General features: G+C 37.0%; 1 protein-coding gene across 1 annotated transcript in view; it reads right to left on the bottom strand.

Annotated features, from left to right (window-relative positions):
• The window catches only part of PAPSS1 (3'-phosphoadenosine 5'-phosphosulfate synthase 1), a 47,200-nt gene that overhangs the window by 17,115 nt on the left and 9,949 nt on the right, over positions 1-20,136 (bottom strand). Inside the window, exons 4-9 of the mRNA XM_009273572.2 lie at positions 18,508-18,626; positions 10,166-10,279; positions 8,097-8,208; positions 4,807-5,012; positions 2,399-2,534; positions 679-947 (exon numbers count right to left, since the gene is read on the bottom strand). Coding sequence (XP_009271847.1) covers positions 679-947; positions 2,399-2,534; positions 4,807-5,012; positions 8,097-8,208; positions 10,166-10,279; positions 18,508-18,626 — 956 coding nt within the window. The remainder of the gene's footprint in view (positions 1-678; positions 948-2,398; positions 2,535-4,806; positions 5,013-8,096; positions 8,209-10,165; positions 10,280-18,507; positions 18,627-20,136) is intronic.

Genomic DNA, 20,136 nt, shown 5'->3' on the forward strand with positions numbered 1-20,136 from the left:
ATTCCAACTTCCGGCGACCCCGGGGGGGGGGGGGGGGGGGAAGAACCACCAAAAAAGTAATGAGATGGAGAACCAATATCCCCTAAAGGAATTGCCCTCAAATGAGAGCATTTATTCTCTCTGCTGCTTCCCACAAACCTCTAGGGATTCCAACCCAAGACCTGAGGTTGGACTTTCTAAATAAAGTGTTGCCAAAGAATTTTTTCATACAAAAGCCTTGAAACAATTCTCTCTGAATTAAGTTTGCCAAAAAATAAACAAAGACTTTTTTTTTTTGTGTATAGCCCTCCAACATACAAACTTTTGCTTAACAGTCATGAAACTTAAGTATCTTAACATTCAGGACAACTATTTGGTATGTTAACAGGTCTTGATAATTCCTTCTGAAAAATACTGTAAAAAAGGACTTACCCTTATAACTGTAAAGAAAGGAGCACATAAACCCTATATTGTCTCCCACCATTTCCAGCAAAATCCTCCAATATAGAAGTTTCTTCATAGAAGAATGTTTTGGTTGATAACAGAGGGAGCCTTTGCAATCTGGTTTCCCAAGGAAAATTAGTCTCCTCTCTCCATTAAAAAAACCCCCCACAGTGCACAAACATCAGGCATAGCACAAAATACTTTAGTGCACTATCAAAGGGGTTTGGTTTTGTTTTAAACTCTTGATGTATTTACCTCAGTTGGTCCAGCATACATCATAGGGGAAGGGAATATAGCCACCACTGTTGTTTCTGGATTCAAGATTCCCTCCTCCAGTACTGCAGCATGTTGCTTCATGCGCCACATGAGAGGAACATCATCCTCCTTTGTCCAGCCTCCAAGTGGATGCAAGAGTAAAACTGGGCGCCGGTAGCCACGTTCCAAAAGCTGCTTATGAGTATCCTGCATTAAAAGAGCATGCCCATTGTGTACCGGGTTGCGTAACTGGAACGCAAAGACAGCATCTACGGAGAAGAAACAGACAAAAGATATAAGGAAAGTAAATTATTTTATCAGTTGTACAACCATGGGGGGGGGGGGGCATCTTCCCTCTGTCCTCTGAACTCTACTAAACAAGTATAATTGCAGTAGTCACAGGTCATTAAAGGATTATGAATTATTATAAAATCATTATACTCAATAAGCAAAACTAATAAAAAACAACCATACTAAAAAAAACATAAGTCAACTTCCTTCATTTTTGAGATTTCTGCAGAATTACTCTAGTTTCTCCAATAGCTATAATCTTCTCTTTGGATTTTTCACTTGCATGAGCATATAATATAAAGTTAAATTCTAAGAGGAAATCAAACTATGATACCTGTCTTAAAGGGTCAATGTATCATCAGGAGAACAAATGGACATGTTTGCAACAAAACAAATAAAAAGGGATTTAATGTGCCTTAATAAGTTTTCTCCACCTAAACAGCTTAGTAGAGTTTACGCACAGTAAGAACAAAGCAAGGCTAACTGCTATTCCAAAGTATTACAAACCCTTCAATGAAAAACCCTGACACAACTAGGATTTCTCCCTTCTGCAAATTAAGATGAACTAAGGTACCCTGCAAGACAGTAAAATCACCATAACTGAGAGGTTTCCCAATAAGGAACCAATGAAATCTAGAGAACAGGGTTTTTTCAGGTATCAAATATATTTATTTAGAGGCTAGCTAAAACAAAGACTGGTATCTCAAACCGGCAGATCCTGGAAATACTGACCACACTGAAAAAAGACAGGAGCTCAGAACCAATCTCGGTTTGCATTCTTGAGATTAATCTCTTCCCTCACACTTAGAAGTGCTTAGCAGCTGCTTGCCAGTCGCTGCCACAATGAAGGCAATGTGTTTGATTGTTCTCTGCTTTATGACATTACTCAGCCTCTTATTTATCTGCCTAACGCAACTGCTTTAGTGAGAAAAACTGTTTTGTTTCTTCTGCAATATAAAGCTAGCAGTTAGCTCACAATTTTTTTTAAACTGTGATACATTCCACTTTGCACCAGTCTACTTGCATTACTGTCATAAGCTTTGCTCCCCAGAAGTAGCATGGAACAGACTTAAAAATAGAAGAGCATAAAAGCTCAGCCCTCAACCCTCTACGGTTTTAGCCGAACCTGGTAGTTTTTCAGTCACATTCTACTACATTTTAACATTATCTTTTCTTGCATTAGTAACATGTCTAGTGTGCATGGAAAGATAAAATACAGAACCTCAGGCATTATCAGCTTCTCCTGTATATTTAGGCAATGCAATGCCTGAGATCATAAAAACTAATACCAGTAAAAGGCAAAGAATGCCACCTAAGAGAGCATTCAAAATCTTCATCCTTGAAACAATGCTAGCCCCTGTGGTATTGAGGCAGCAGGCATTTGAATAAAACTTTGCAGGAAGAAACAGAACAAGAAAAATTTACTCACCGGCATTCATTTCCTTGAATTTCTGCCTTAGTTCAGCTGGAGTGAGACGGTATTGATCAAGTCCATCATTCCAATAAATACGATCAAGGACCTGTAGATCTCCACCTACAAGCCAGTTCCCTTGCTCCATAACCATCTAAGAAAAGAAAGGAAAATCCTTGTTAGGATTGGTTGTCAGCTTCCCCTGAGCATCTAGAGCATTGCAATGTGGGTACATCTTTACGAAGGGAAGAGTTTCAGGTTAATTTTGACAGTCTCAAGTCAAGCATCAATGTTTAAAAAAAAGAATAAAATTACTGGAACATAGTCCAGACATGTTATACCATGGTGCAGGAGAGATGCACAAATCTTCAGTAGGCATATGCTGTTCTTTCAAAATAAAGGATTTTTTTAATATATAGAAATGTAAGTAGCCAGTATTCTTAACCAACATTATTACTTGACAAAAAGAGATAGTGGCTGGAAATCCTAATATATTAAGTACAATGAAGTTGCATGCTTTATAGTTGTTGGTCAAAGCAAATGCAGTTCCAGTATTACCCTGCAGTTCACAGGGTTCTGGTCAGCAATAGAGTAACAAATAAAACAGTTCTGATTAACTACTCACACACTTTAATTTACGAATAAAATCAGAATCTTTGAAGTAGGACAGCTTTTGGATTTATTTCAAGGTCGCACTTTACCAAGGCAACATATATTGTACTTTCACTAGAATTCTTTTTTTATCTTCAAATATCACCTCACTTGTTATCAAAAAATAATTATGGCAAGCTGCTTAACATACTCTAGCAATGGCCACAGAAATCACTCAGAAGTTGCTAATTTCTGACAATGCATTTTCTTTTGAAGATAGAACCACAAAAAACTTCCAAGTTTCATACACATTTCTAAATTAGATAAGGCTAAAAAATTATCAAAGTTGACAACAAATGTTGATATAACATAACACATTACATACTAAACCCACGAGCCAAGATGTTAAATTGAAAAATCCACACTTAATTTTATTTTTGCTTTGAGACAGAGGACCTGCTGGAATTAAATGATGCTACAGTCACCACCCCCTTCCCAGAAAAAATGCCCAACTTTGACATATTACCAAGGTGGGGGGAATGTGTGATAAAGATATGAAGATGAGAAAACTCTGCACTACAGTAACTCTCAGGCACCCAAAGATTTCTGATTAATTTAGAAGGGCCACCAGATTCGTGTGCTGTCATGATACTACTATGCACACATTCATATGCTGTTGTGATACTACTATGCACGCCAGTACAGACATAAGAACATAGTTCCTCATCGTCTACATTAGTTTCAGCCATGTCATTCAGTAATTACTAATGCATTATAACAAGTCATTCAAATCTTGTCTGCATGAGATTTTCTTAGAATTTCTTAAATTTGTGTTCAGTTTTCAATAAAGATGTACTCTTATGTTCATCAGCACAGAACACATCAAGAGCTTTGAAAATCTTCCAGAATACTCTTACTTGTATCTAGCAGGAGATGTCCTTTTTCAGATATACTCCTGAATACAACTTCAGTCAGTAATTATCATTACACATTAATAAAAAAATTGATTATACATTAATAAAGAAGTCAAAAACTCCGTAGTTTTCACATAAGTATTAGTGATACAGACACTTTTAGAACACATCAAAGGCTTTCCCTTTTTAACAGCAAGCTCATAATTTGAGGTTTGTTTGATTTCTTTTTATCTGACGTTGTCATAGTTGTAAACAAAATGCTATTATAGAGACAAATGGAGAAAGAAACATATTTTGTCAATGCAGAGCTAAGATGCAACATTTACATCAGCTTGCAAAACCAACACAGCATTGCTATGAGTATGTTACGATTGGAGTATTTCAGTATGACATACACATAAGGTCAAGATAATAAAACACACTGAACACAATGGATGGGAAATAGCTCCCCAGAGAGTTAAATGATGAACTCTCCAGGAACGGGGCCTATTTCAAAAGTATCTAAACCAGGCAGTTCTCATGTGCTCCACATGCAGGCAGAATAGAAGTTTTCTTGCCTTCACAATGCATATATCCACTGATTAAGGAGCTTTGATGATCCATCTGCCTACACAGAGGGATGCGTTTCCTAGGCACACTAGAGGGCAAAGTTCCCTCTTCTGTAGCACAGATTCTACAGTACATTCTAAATTTATTTCATGTGCACATATTGACAGATTTTCACACTAAGTGCAGACTATTCAACAGCTGCATAGAACAAAAAGAAAAAAATCACCTTTGTTTCTGCTCAAATGTTTTAATTAGTTCTCAAAGTAGTTTTGCTGTCGAAATACACCAGTCACAGACATCAGCTTCGCTTAATTTGCAGCTCCACAAACAGTATAGCTAATAGGACTAGATTTTCAACTTTTAAACACACACCTTGATATAAGGGTGTTCCTTGCATGTCGTTCCCCATTGCCTAGCACAGCGTTCCTCTTTCCTGTGCTCGTAGAATTCAGGATTACGGAGAATGGCCACACGGCGACCTTCATACACCAGTGCAATTGCTGTACACCCATCCAGTCTTTCTTTGTCTTCTTGAGTAGCTGTTAGCACTATAGGCACTGACAGATTAATAACTCCCCCTGCAAAGTGAAGGGGAAGAAAAAAAAAAAAAGGCCCTTATCCTTAGTAATGGTCATCCATGATATTATGAAAATCTACCCTCCTAACAAGCTACAGTCCAGGCTGTATGTGTATCACACAACAGGTAGTTCAAGTACTTATTTTAACAGGGGTTAAAAGCAACTTTTAGAATGAACTCTTGCAGAAGGCATGTGTGCTATAAAAATGTGCAAGCACTGAGGTTTGAGAAAGAGCAAAGACAGTACTGAAAATAGCAAGTACTTATAGATGCACACAAGTATTTAGACTACGATGATACTACTCTTTTGGGATCTCAAATTAATATCTTGAACAAGAAGCTATATAGTAAGCAGAAATACACAATTGACATTTTTAAACAGAACATCTAATATATTAGGCAAGATTGCTACTGGAGTGGATAATGAGTAAAAACGAAATAGCATTCTCAGTAGCCATACTTTTGGTCCACAAGAGAAGTTAAATGTGATAGAAGCAGCCAAATGTACCCAAGTAGTTAGCATCTATAATTCAACTATTTCGAAAGGTGACTTTTGCTGTTTACTTAAAACTGGATTCAGATTCAAGCATATCTATTTCAGAAAAAAATGTTAAGTCAGGCAGACATTTTGCATAGTTTGTTCAGCTGAAAGCTTACCAGCTACTTTACTTCTAAAACTAAACCAATGTATCTGAATTTTAAGGTTACATGTGGTCCTCATTTTTAAGCATTTACTTCACTGCTAGATGCTGGAAGTCTTGTTTTTCTTGACTACAAGAGTGAGATTTGAGAAACCCAGTGGAGTAAATACTGTAAGTCTCATACAAAGGCTTGAATTCTAACGAGCATACACTTGCCGAAAGAGTACAAAACTTTTGGGTGGTCTCCAGGAGAAAAGTCATGGGCACCTTGAAGTTAATGGGGGTTTTGCTATTGACTTTAGTGGGACCAAGACTCTAAATAAGGTTGATTTTCTCATTATTTGACCAATACAATTTTTATAACCTTCTCTCAATTTTACCTTAAGTGTGGTAGGAAGTTAAAAATTATGAAGTTGGATGAAAAGTTTAAGAGAAAAATAGGTCCCCCCTTCCTTCATAATGCAAAGTGAAAAGCATGCTGCCATCTTCTCCCAAGTTCAGTCTTAGTACTCAGAGTTATTTTCAAAGCAACTAGGTCATAAAATTGAGCTTGGCAACAGTCACAGAGAAGGTGATTTGCCACCCCTAACTTGGTAATTAAAAAAATCCTTTTGCTTTGCAAACAAGTAAATAACTGTTTCAAACTGGGAAGAGATCTCAAACCTGTTGATTATTAAAATTTTGTCAGTGACCAATAATAAATATAGAACATCTTTGACATCTGTCTTCAGCCACTGTACAAATGACAAACTGAGGCAAGGTAGCAGAGTGAGTTTGTTAAGTCACAGATGAGCACAGTGTCAGCTTAAGACTATTTCAGATAATTAGGCTTTAAAGTGAGAATATCAACACACCTGCACTGATCTCCATAGTGTATAAGTCAGTCAGTATGAACATCACATTTAGAGCCCAAAGGATGAGATGCATTGCAGGTATTAAACAATTTCCCTCTCTTCAAAATCAAAACCCTGGAAAATGACTGCTGCTGTGAGACTCCAGAACTAACATACCAATCAGGGAGGAAACTTTCAGGATGTTGTTTTGATTTAACCGTTGCCACTGCTTCAAGTAGCAAAGCAGTTTTAAGGCAATCACATTTTTCTAAAAAGGTTCTAATACGTAAATGTTGCATTACATATCTAAGAAGAGGAAATATGGTAGCATCTAGAGGAACATGACTATTCTATTCAAGCTTAGGACTGATAATTGTTTCCATCAATAAGTTATTCCTCATTCATTTCTTATATTTTTTGCAGCATACGTGAGGTGCTAAAAACAATTGCAAGAGAAGCTTAAAAACTTGTAATATTGCCATATCTGAAACACTCACCTATACAAGGTCTTAAAAGCCTTATAAAAATTCTGATTTATAGAAGACTACAGGGCAGAATAAGAAGCTACAAGCTATTTTAGCAGTTGAATGCATAGCATGCCATCTGCAGAGTACATTTCACCTGGATAGACACACAGAAGGCAGATGGAATGAAAACAAAACTAGCAGTCCAAAATGATACTGAAAACTTTAGATACTCCAAAATAACAGGATGGCATTATGTTGCCTAGGATAGTATCCAAGAGACTTACAGAAAAGGGAACTAGAAAATGTAAGAGGGACAACAGGTGTCTGGATCACAGAACTGAAAGACAAGTGACATTTTTTTTTCTGCTATTTGGTCTCCAGCAAGAGATGAGTAATGCAGAAGGAAGTGGGAAGACAGGAATTTTTTCTATCCCTCTTTGATATAGAGTGCAAAAAAACCCTAAAAGGCTGGAGTGAAACAGAGCCTTCAAAGAGGAATAAATGAAAAATGACAGAGTATCACAATCAAATTCCAAAACCCGAGTATGTTATCACTTGTTGGTTACCTTAACTAATGCTTGCTCTTAGCCAATTGGTAATGCAAAATAAAATATATTCATTTAAATCATCACAGGATAATTACTAAGTCATGGTAATTCAATTACACATGACAATTGTCCATACTCAAGCCACCTCCTCAAATTCTGATTTCATATCTGCAATAGCTCCAGCACTCAAGTCAGTTTGTTGTCTTTTCCTTCATTACTATTACAGAACAAATCTTTTGGCACACAGAGCTAAACAGCAATTAAATTGCAATTCTGAATTCTAAAATCAATTTCTTCAATACAAATTAGAAACATGAATTTTAGGTTTAAATGTTTTTCAAAAATGAAAACAATTGAAAAACATAATTTGTAAAGGCAAAAAGACAAGACATTTAAACTCTAACACAATGGTAGGTATAAAAAGAATAAAACCATCAAGTTTAAAACTGATGATTATAATACACTATTCTCTTACCCCAGGTTGTGAACAAGCCTGATAACATGTTACCACATCATCACTAAGAAGCAAAACATCAACAATATTTTAGAAGTAGGATTAGTTTGTTCAGTTTTACAAATGGTAAGTTTTACCCTACCATCGAGGAGACAGTCAAAGTGAAGGCACTGTAGGTATTCTCTCTCTCTCATAAAGCCATTCAGGGGTGTTGCCCAACCTTCTGCTAGCACTTGCACCCATTGCATATCCACCTTGTAAAGAAACGGAGAAATAGACTTAGAGCAGATAAAAGTTGTTGCTTAATGATTGACATCAGGTATTAATCATAATAGATCATGATTTACCCATAAAATGCAGGACAGTATAAATGGAAGATTTCTCAGTATTACAGTTTTTAATCACGAAGAATTCAAAGTTTCTACAAGTAAGAAAAAAAGAACAACTTGTTCCTCACTGTTCATATTTTTGGCTATTTTCCAGTCCTTACACTAGATCAAATTTCCATGTGTTAAAAACCAAACCAACAAACAAAAAAACAACCCCACAACAAACTTTATTTGTAAATGTTTGATAAAGTTCAACTTAACAGAATTAGAGAGTCCCACTTGCATTTATTTTTTTAACAAAGCAAGATAACCAAGAAAAAAACACAACACATACAATTACCACAAAAATATGAGAATTATGGAGGTGAATATTAAGAGGTCTAATCTTAAAACAGATCAGAAAGAAAATTTTTATTGCAGAAACTAGTGAGGCAATCCACAAGTAAAATTCTCTCGGGACTAGTACTTATTTTAGTTTAAGAGGTATCAGCTTACAGGGAATTTCCTTCCTTAGCACTTAAACAGTTACACTATGACTTAGTGTGTGGCCTCTATTATTTCTGCATGTGCATTACTAAGACTTGGTCAAGACTTTGACAAAGACAGGCTTTGCTTGTGCAAGTCTCTTTGGCAAAGAGCATGACTAATTTTATTACACTGTTTAATTTATGCTGAGGCAAGTACAACACACATTTTCTTCCCAAGCTTACGTTATATACTTGCTTGATATTTAACAAACCCCTGGTTGGGAGTGGAGGGGGAAAGGATTTGTTTTTCTAGATAGGGAGCAATTTAGAATGGGACACTAGAGAAATTTAATAATGGTGACCTTAAATATTTATTCCTTATCAAAGCAATAAATAGTTTTACAGACACATATGTGAAAGGCAGTAAGTAAGAGGCAGTGAAAGGAAGTATTAAAATTTATTATTAGTAGAAGGCTAGGCAAATTTTAAAACTATTTAATTCAGTGCTTAGTATGTCGTCTCAGTCCTTCAAAGTCAAGTTGCTGACTGCAGATGCTCAACTCTGAGCTTAGTCAGGTCCTAGATCAAATGCTTAGCTTTAAGTTCTAGTAATACTGTCAAAAAGCCAGTGAAAAAACTCACGCATTGTATCTGTGTTTAGGCCTAGTTCTTCAGAAAAAGAAGATGAGGTAGAACAGAAACACAGCCAGAAGCAGTTTTGTCTAATTTATCCGAGTTGGAAAATAATGCATTTAACCAAAATAAGAACAGTTGATCAAGCTGATCCACGCTTTTCCACATTTTCTCTGCTGAAAGCCAGAAAAGTAGCATGAATATGCTCTAACCAGAAAAAAACCCAATAAAGTAGATGTGATCATCTCTCTGTAGACTTAAGTTTGCAACTGTGTGAGCCCGGTATATAAGGTTACTATCATTCAGCTGAAGGTTACCAACAAGGAGAATCAAGAAGCAGTGACTGATTTCCTTCATATTTCTAGGTCATTACAATTCAAAATAAAAAGGTTTGTGTAAGTAAACTAAAAAAAAAAAAGTTAGTAATTCTTCTAGAAACAACTACTCATACAAGACATGCCAGGCATGGTTTAGTCCATGGATGCGGGGTGGGGTGGGGGGAGAGGCATGGGAGGAAGTCACTGTAAATTTAATCTCCAGGCTTGGGATAAACTAACACTATACCGGACATTATTTATGAAATCACAAAGATTCAACTGTTATCTCTAGTAAGTGATCAAAGAAAACACAGATGCTGTGATTTCTCTCAAGAAAAGAGGGGAAAAAGTATATCAAGTTAGATTCTGTAACCAGTACAGGTATTTCAGCTATAACTACTTCTGCTGAGCAACAGATTAGACTGTCTTTCAACTTCAGCAATGAGACAACCAAACACACAATACCTTATTTATTTCCAAGGTTAACAGAGACTCAGCATCAGTTTTGGCCAACTGTAGCTTGTTTTCTGGCACATAAAGCTCTTTCACCTCATAAGAGGCATCCACTGGTACAATGTCCTGTATAAAAGGAATAAGCAGAACTTAATGTTTGCTCAGAATGCTTCTTGGACACTGAACACATGGTCAAGAAGTAAAATTCTAATGTTGCACCACCCTGTAGCAAGAGTTTATTCATTAAGCAATATTCACTTACTTAAAAAACCAGCACTATTCCAAGATTATGATACATTGCTTGCCAAGCTGCTGGCTTGAGTAACTAAAGTGAAACATTCTGACAAGAGATTTTTTTCTAAACCTTAAGTACCCCATATAATATTTAACTAGTAAATATTTAACTATTGAATTAAGTGCAGTTATTATGACTTAATGTCTACATTATCTACAGCAGAAAGGAAGACTATGCTTTTATACTTGCTAAAGAAGTAAAAAAAGTTTTAGAGACTGAGCATTTATAATTTAAGTCATTCACTATACAACATACATTAGAAGTGGTAACATGGATGGAGATAAAAATATCTTTCTCAACTGAAAGTGATTAATACAGAAGTACAAATTAAATGAATGTATTACAGCTAATGACATAACACCAGTGTCCTAATCTATATACTAACACTTAGAACATTTAAATGAGGCCATCTGTGCATATATATGCAATGAACTGAAATCTAGTTTTATAACCAGAATACCGCAGAATATACATTATTATGACTTAATGTCTACATTATCTACAGCAGAAAGGAAGACTATGCTTTTATACTTGCTAAAGAAGTAAAAAAAGTTTTAGAGACTGAGCATTTATAATTTAAGTCATTCACTATACAACATACATTAGAAGTGGTAACATGGAGATAAAAAAAAATATCTTTCTCAACTGAAAGTGATTAATACAGAAGTACAAATTAAATGTATTACCTACAGCTAATGACATAACACCAGTGTCCTAATCTATATACTAACACTTAGAACATTTAAATGAGGCCATCTGTGCATATATATGCAATGAACTGAAATCTAGTTTTATAACCAGAATACCGCAGAATATACATTTTTTATTTGAAAAAAAATTCAGTTTTTCTCCATGTGTTTTAAACAAGACATTCTCACACCGCGATGCTCAAGACCTTAAACTTCTCGTAAGATATGAATATAAGGATAAAAACATAATTTAAAAACAAAAAGGGGGAGAAGGCCATGATGATAAAACTTTAAAGAATCTCCTCTGACAAAGGATGGTGTAAAATGTCAAAACCCAGTCAAATATTCCAGTGATATTCAGTAGCAAAAAAATCAGTGAAAAGCAGCTGCCAGTTCTTTTTAAAACAGGTTTTTCAGAGTTTTGGAAACTTTTGTAAAGTAATGCTTTACTTTTTGACAAAAAAAGCTCACCCTTACAGCAAAGTATATACAGACTGATAATAAGAATAAAGAAATTATATTTATTTTTCCAGTATACGCAGCCCAGAGTAAACAGGTATGTCTGTAGGAAACACAAAGTTTGCCCGAGCATTTTAAAGCATTTTTCCAAGCATTTATCAGACATTAGGCACTACCTCCATGAAAATAAAACAAAGGGAGTGGGATGATGAAAGCAAGTAGGAGATAAAATGACTGCGGGAGTAAAAAGACATGGTGAGTCTCACTGGCTGTTACATAATTCGTATCTCCAAAGACAAATAAAAGGAAAACAACTTAAACTCAGTCCATTATATATCAGACATCATTTGGGAAGCTGATTTTATTAGACAGTAAGTTAGGCAAAACCTGCCTTCTATTTTCTCTGCCTGAGCAGCAGCATTACAACCCAGGAGACCTGCAGCAGACTCCCGCCACACCAATAAGCCCGGAATCACATAAAGGTATTGCCTGCTGTAAAGAACAGCAGACCTTGCAAGCAAAGTATAATGACTGAATACACATTATGCTGCTTCACAGAAGCTTCCCCTCTGGACCCTAGTTCATTACCATGCTAGAATGTCCTAATTTTACAAACCATCAAAAGCTTAAAATAAATGTGCGTATTAAAAAGGTCTCTTCAAATACTATCCTGTTTTTAGTGTCCCGCTAATGGGCAAAACAGTGAAGGAAAAGGTTTCACAATGCAGTTCCTGTCAACAACTTACCTCATTATAAGGATGTAAACAGCTTGAAGACAGTTCTAGCAACACCAAGTCAGACATTTAGAGAATTTGTAGGATTAGTAAACCTACATTCCCTTGCAGACATAAAAATGGTATTTAAAATAACATCTTAGATTTAAAAAAAAAAACCAAAAAACCCCCAAAAATAAACACAGCAGCAAGAGGAATCCATAGGTCTTTAAACTGTATGAATTTTAGGAAAATGCTAGGCTAGCAAGCCATCTAGTGACCGCGTTAAGGTAGTAACTTTACTCAAAGGTTCATTCTACCAAAGGATAAGTTACACAATATTCCCCAACATTTATTATTTCTCAATGCATTCATATAAATAATGGCAAAATAATAAAAAAATAAGCTAGATGCTTTATGGGAACGTGCCTCCTTAGACTGCAGTGGTAGGTTCTTTGCTGATGCTGTCTAACATCCTCAACAGTCTGTAAAGAAAGGGCCTTCAGGCAAGTTTCCATTAGATGGGCATTCACAAGTGACATCCAATTTACATTACTGAATGACTAGTCTTATAAGTTCATATTAATTGAGGTGTGAGACTGCTGAATTATTTATATATGGAAAAAACAAACAGAAGTATTTGCTTGACTATAATAATCACTTAAGTTTGGGTACCTACAGCTTGCAGGGAAGTTTGTCAGTACTTTAAGTATGGGGAAAACTGAAAAGTGCAATGACAGCTATGATCTTAACAGAGGGGTACAATTTTCTGGACTGAGGGCCTCTTTTCTGCCTCTCAGTTGTGTTCTATCACGTTTCAAATTCACTTGAGCCATAGAAACACTCCTCCTCTTGTGCTAACAAGAGGAATTTTCGACCCCAGCCATTCACTGCTGTTTCTCTCAAATGTGTAAAGACACCCTTTACACATTTGTTTTGGCCAAAGTAAGTCATGTTTAGCTTACATAGTACATCTGTATCAACCTAAATAATTTTGACCGAAAACATCTAGGAAATACTCATACAAACCTATGAGTCAGCAGATCTAACTGGACGATTGTTGCCTAACCAGAGTCTCTGCAATTAATATAGAATGGCTCTGAACAAAAACCTTGTCTGTGCCTTTTCCCAGAATACAGAAGTTAAAAATGAGAGAAGAAAGCAGAAGAAATAAGTAACAAAAATGACACCATCACAGTATTTAATGATTACACAATTCAATGTAACTGAAGCTTGTTCTTTAATAATAACTCCAAAATTATACATGCTTTTTTACCAATTTGAGCTACTGAAATCTCTTTCTATAACATTCAGTAGTATATTTTCAGAAGAAAACAACCACAACCAAAGCACACATACCTCAAAAACAGGAAATCCATAACTTAAAATACAGGAAGTTCTGCTTACTTTCCTAAGCATGAGAAGAAATCAATGTTTTATTGATGTGGGAATCACAGAAGTTGAATACTGAGGTGTTTTTTTTTAAATTATATGTAAAAGCTTATACTGGTTTCTGCTCATGGACTTACATCTTTACTGTTGTGTGTTTAAATCTTCACTGTAACAGTATAAAACTAATAGTATAATCTTGCATATCCTTTACACAGAGCGTGTTTTTTTTCCCCAGCTTCTCACACTAAATAACTATTAGCCTTATCACAGAATCACGGAGGAGCCTCTGGAGGTCATCTAGTCCAGCCTCCTACTCAAAACTCATCCCAGTACAGCAGGCTGCTCAGGAACTTGGCCAATCAAGTTTTGAGTATCTGCAAGGATGGAGGCAACCACAGACTCTCAGGGCAACTTGTTCTAATATTTGACCATCTTTACAGTGAAAGGCTTTTTTCCCCTATGTCTAGTTTGAATTTCCCATATTTCGTCTCATGTCTGTTGCCCCTCATCCTACCCTTGTGCACCTCTGAGAAAAGCCTTCTCTATACCTTCCCACTGGGGTGCTAGAAACAGCAACAAGACCTCCTTTAGCCGTCTCTTCTCCAGGCTGAACAAGTCTACTTCCACTCAGCCCCTCCTTGTATGGCAACATGCTTCAGCCCCTGACCATCTTGGTGGCCTCGCGCTCAACTCATTCTAGTGCATCAATGTCTGCCTCCTACTGGGTGAAGGAGAAGGGCACAAACCTGGACATGGTATCCAGATAAGGTCTCACAAGTGCCACATAAAACAGGAGAATTGCTTCTCTCGACCTGCTGGCTATGCTCTTGCTATTACAGTACAGTATGCAGTTGGCCTTCTTTGCTGCATGGGCACGTTTTCATAATGCTGACAAATGTTTCTATAATGCTGAACAATTTATTTCAGTTCTCTTGTATCCTCCTCATGTCTTAGGAAGAAAGATACTTTGTTTAGTTATCAAAAAGGTGAGTTATTCCACACAATGTCAGCGTATATCAAAGTTAAAAGGTAGGTATGCTGCAAGTTAATGTCACTGTACTGTATTTCATACAAATGCTTACTTCCAGCATTATAAACCATTTATAAAATCCCCATGGTCTGCACTTTGTCTTATGAATCCCAGTTTGTCCCACCCAATCACCTTTTGCTGTAGGTATTTGGTTTGAACATTGCGTCCAAACAAATAACAGTTGTATTCATACAAATTTTCTGCTGAAATGATTTTGAAAGCAGAAGGATACAGGAAACAAGGTTTCATGTAAAATAATGATTCAGTACCCAGCTAGCAGCTGGGTATAATCAATTGTGTCACATATACTCTACTGAAGGCCTAATTTACAGTCAAATAATGAAAAAGTGGGCTGAAGACCTGTAATGCCTGCTCTACATGAATGTTACAAATATTAAAAATACTAAGCTCCCATGTTTGCAATTTTCTCAATAAAAACAAATACTGAAAGATGTTTTGGAGCCTGCTGCAATTCACGTCGATGACCAAGGTGATCACATGGAGTATTCTTTATTATCAAATTTTTGATAAGTGAAAGAGAAACTAGACAAGATTGAGAACTTTGCTCCAGAGAGAATCATTGTGTTGTTACAGTGATAGCTGCAGCATAATTTGAGGCAAAAAAACCCCAAAACCCAGATGTACAGAACAGCAGAACCCATTTCTACGTATTTTCCAGCCTCAAGCTTCATATCTTACAAAAAAAGAGACTGACCTTATAAACCACAACAAAGAACAACCCCTAACTTCTACTCTGCTCCAAATTCTTGCCACTCCAAAATACAGAATTTTAATACAACTGCAGGCAATTGTGTGAATATAGCTAGGAAATCAGTACTATAAGTTACCATGAGGACCACCTTCCCAAATACAAGTAGAATACTAAGCTTAGATAAGAAGTTGGCTGTAACTGTTGGGGGATGGGTGGGAGATGGAAGAAGGGAGAGAAAGTTTATACATACACTCACAGTGGATTGATCTAAATAGCAGTAGAATTGCACAATCAGATCCCAGTTTGGGGGGTGGTATTCGCAGAGCCGCTGCAAGTTGATGTCCCTAAGAATGGGACTTTTATACAAAGGTAGTTAAAAGTTTGAAGTTACCTACTGGAAATGCAACTCTTTCCTTGTACACTTTTGCACTTCCTTAACAATAAAGGTGGCATTCCTGAGCTACGACTTCTTCGGAAAATATTTTCCGGGCTCAATACTGAACTTATTCCATAGTAAGGAAATATGAACTTTGTGCAATGGGCTAGATCAGCTATATTTGTTGACAGGAAAAACAAGAATGAAAACAATGAAATCTTTACAGCCAAACACCCGCGCTAGGCTTGTCTGACTCCATTGGAAAGCATCAGCAGATTGAAAGCCAAATTTATCAAGCTCAAAAGCCACACAAGTCTTTCTGACTGAAAAAAAAAAAAAAAAAGGGGGTGCAAGCACTGATTTGTATAGTACTGAAAGCAGTTGGGGGGGAAGGAATTTTTCATATGACTCAGACTCAGTAGCTTTAGGAGATACTCAGCTTGCATTCTAGGTCCCTAGAAAGAACTTTAAAGTATCTATTGCATTTACATGCAAAGAAACCAAACCAGGTGACCCTCAAAACCAAGTTATACCACACAATAACTTTCCAGATTCAACAGCTGCTTATTACTCCTATTTGTGTGTGGTTACCTCCTTTTTCTTCCATAAAGGATTGAACATGTTTTTGGAAAAGACCTGGTAAATTTTTTTTCAGAGTTCTCTTCAAATATTATGAAAAATTCTAAGAACCAAATAATTCCACTACCTATAAAAGAACAATGTTTCAAATCCTTGTTTAATAAATATATAGGTGTGTATATCTGTCTATCTCAACACACGTTTATACAGTTCCAGCTGTCTTCTCTTCACTGCCATTATTGTCTGAACTAGTATAAAAACAGTCCTTGAAATTCAAGGATTACCAATGCTTTAAGCAGCCTTCTTCCCAACGTTTTTCACAGCTATTGAAACAAAACAAACATCCCAAATTATTTTTAATGCTGCTGGCCTATGGTCTTTTTCTTTACTAATCACAATGGATTACTAAAAAAAAACACAGACACGGCTTGTTCCAAATAAAGGAAACCTACAGAAATTAGATTCTCAAGATATCACTGTATTAATATGGCCTGAGAACAAGACATGCCTGTTCAGTCATGCCTTGGTTTCATTGTCTCTCATTAAAGTAAGCAACCACTAAGTTATCTCGGCATTCATGATACTGTTGTCTGGAAAGAAAAAAAAAAAAGTGCTAAAATATGCCTTAAGCAAAGGACAGAGAAAAGCTGACTGGGCCAGGAGCCAGCATTAGGCACTGTGTACCAAGTGTACTAATGCAAGACTTTGGGGATCACTATCTTGGCCCATGTGACATTGGTTTCTACAATTACCAAACATACTGAACTGTTCTTCTGAGCAGGAGGCGCAGGGCCTCCCAGAGTCAGGAACTGCCACCTCCCATAGGTGGGAGCTCCTACACAGCTCTCTCCTTTTTTCTTCAAAAAAATATTCAGATGAGCATTAGGGTAAAAATCTAGAATTCTGCTGTGGTTTTCTGCCCTGTCTTATCTCCTGAGCAACCTTGAGCAAGCAGTTATCTATTAAGAGTTTTCTTGAAAATTTAGATACAAGAGACTAAATCTCTCCAGAGCTGTACTGGCTCAGAGGGTTAAAATTAACTCCATGCTGGCTACATGATGAGGTCTTTTGCTTGTACCAACTTCAAGACTTGATGGAGCTTTACTCAAGCTACTGCCTACACCCTAAATTTCCAGAACATCCACCTCACAAAAAAACACATGAATAATTGTCTGCTAGAGTATATAAATTAAAATAATTGTCTGAAATGTCATTCTACTACCCACTGACTATAGATAAGACTGTAAGGAGACACATTTCTTCTACATGAAGATCAGCAAATTCTGGGGGTATGGTTTCAAGAGAATAAAGCCATTTCATGGCTGCCTTCACTTTTAGTGAGTTTTGGGTTTGGGGGTTTTTTGTCTATTTTGTTTTCTGTGGGTGGTTTGTTGGGGTTTGTTTGTTTGTTTGTTTACGTTGGGTAATGATCCGAATCCACTTAGCAGACAACAGGAGGAGGCCCGGAGGCTTCAAAAGGGATGGTGTAGATTGCAGGCATGAATGAGGAAAGAGACCTACCTTTTCAGAAGCTATGAACCATTAACTCAACTCAGTCATGTCAAGAACATCAGCTTCCTGAACCGCTCATTACACAATTGCAGGAGACCACTTTTACTAGTGCAAGAAAAACAGTGGAAACAAGGGAAACCAGACACAACCACAGCAGCCCCTATTTAGCCCAGCTGAAATTACTGTGTAAGTGCATCCCTGCCACTTCAAATCTGCAGTATATATTAATTTGTACACTGTAGAGACCAAGTAAAAAATTTCAGACTCTTGCAAATGCTAGCAACCAATTTTAAAGTCAGCATTCATCATTGGTTCTGTAACAACTGAGACAACCTTCTCTCCCTTCCAGTTATCAGTTATGATAATTAATATAAATTAATTTTCCACTTGTCCAAATCTTATTTGACAGAGATCAACGTTGTTGCAATGTTTAGGTTTAAAAAGGAAACACACAATAGGACAAGTTTAAAAGCTAGAATTTAAAGGTGTATAAGCCTTTAACTCATAAAAACTGTCTCTGCTTTTCCCAGCACATTCAGATTGCAGGCACAAACGCTTTGAAAGAAGTTACTAAGATATATCTGCATTTCTGCTCACCCTCTCTTGAAGAAGTTCCACAACTTGTTGTATACAGTCATTCACATCACAGGAATCAGTTTTCAGCACAAGCTCTGGGGCTTCTGGTTTTTCATACTCAGAATCAATCCCAGTAAAACCTACAGAATATAAGACAAAAATCTTGAAGTGACTTTTTCCAAAAGATGACTATTTTAACATTGTTCACAGTTTTCTAGATATAAACCAACACAACAGGCAAGAGCACAGAGTTTTAGCTTCCTTAATACAGGATTTCTTAAGGAAATCAACAGTTTTTTTCTTTATCAGACCATCTGCTAATCCTACTACATGACTGCATCAAACTTCAGCATTCTGCAGCACATACATAGCACATTTTTGTTGGTGAAGTTATTTGGTTTATACTGTGAATAAAGAAAGGAGCACAGGCAGAACTGTGCACATCAACCCAGAGTTAGTCATCCATCAGCTGTCCTTCATTATTAGCTATGATTGATCGTTTGTTTGTTTTTAACACAAAGCCTGATGTTGAATGACCTGTATATATGTAAATTTACACTCATGCCACCAAGCAATACTCTGAAGAATACGGAATCCCAATACCTATTACATTAGTTTAGCTAACATACCCATCTTAAGATAGCTGTTAATGTAAGGTAGATGTGTGTGTTTATTGTAGTTATAATAACTATTGTCACAGACTGTACAAGCTACCAGTGACACTTGTTCTGGCCTACTTAGCTAGCAATCTGCTTTGAAACAGAGGAGATTCTGACTAACCATGCATAAACAAAAAGGAAAAATCAAGCCCAAAGGCAAAGCATGCAAGCACAAGTCAGATCTGCAGCAGAAATACCAGCTGGGCTACAGCAACTGAACATCTGCATACTCTGCAATTGTAAATACAAACATTAAAACTCAAGTTTTTCACTTCAGACTTAAATATTCTCAAAATTAGTAGCTTAATTCCCCATCTAAGAAAAAGATCAATTGCTGCAGTACCCCACGTGATAAAGAAAGGCCGGTATACGTTCCAAAAACTGTATATTTTGTAAGCATCTGATTACTGGAGGAGTGGGAATAGGGGGCAAAGAAAGCGTCCCATTACCATTGCAGGAGAAAGAGAAGATAACAGTTGTTGACATTCCTTGTGAACAGGCAAGTTCAGTTAATTTTCATCCTTCATATATCAGATAGGTCATAAGATACAGCCACTGCTAGACCCACTTGTAGCTTACTCAGGCACTGTATACCTCACTACCACTTCTAACCTGATCAACACGTGGCTCAGGGGCTGGTGCTATCAGTGGAATTTTGGCTTTTTTGATCACGGAGAGGTTTACATGGCACCGGGCCTGCTGGCGGCAGATGGAGTCCAGCTGTCTCACAAGGGGAAAAGGATCATTGCTCATGAATTGGCAGGGCTCATCGAGAGGGCTTTAAACTAGGTTCAAAGGGGGAAGGGGATAAAACCAGGCTCACTAGAGATGAGCCGAGGGGTGGCATGCCGATGCCGGGGGCGAAATCGATAGCCCAACTCAAGTGCATCTACACCAATGCATGCAGCATGGGCGGCAAACAGGAGGAGCTGGAAGCCATTGTGCAGCGGGAGAGATATGACTTAGTCGCCATCACAGAAACATGGTGGGG

The sequence above is a fragment of the Aptenodytes forsteri genome, unplaced genomic scaffold (assembly GCF_000699145.1).
Source record: "Aptenodytes forsteri isolate BGI_AS27 unplaced genomic scaffold, ASM69914v1 Scaffold93, whole genome shotgun sequence".
NCBI lineage: Eukaryota > Metazoa > Chordata > Aves > Sphenisciformes > Spheniscidae > Aptenodytes > Aptenodytes forsteri.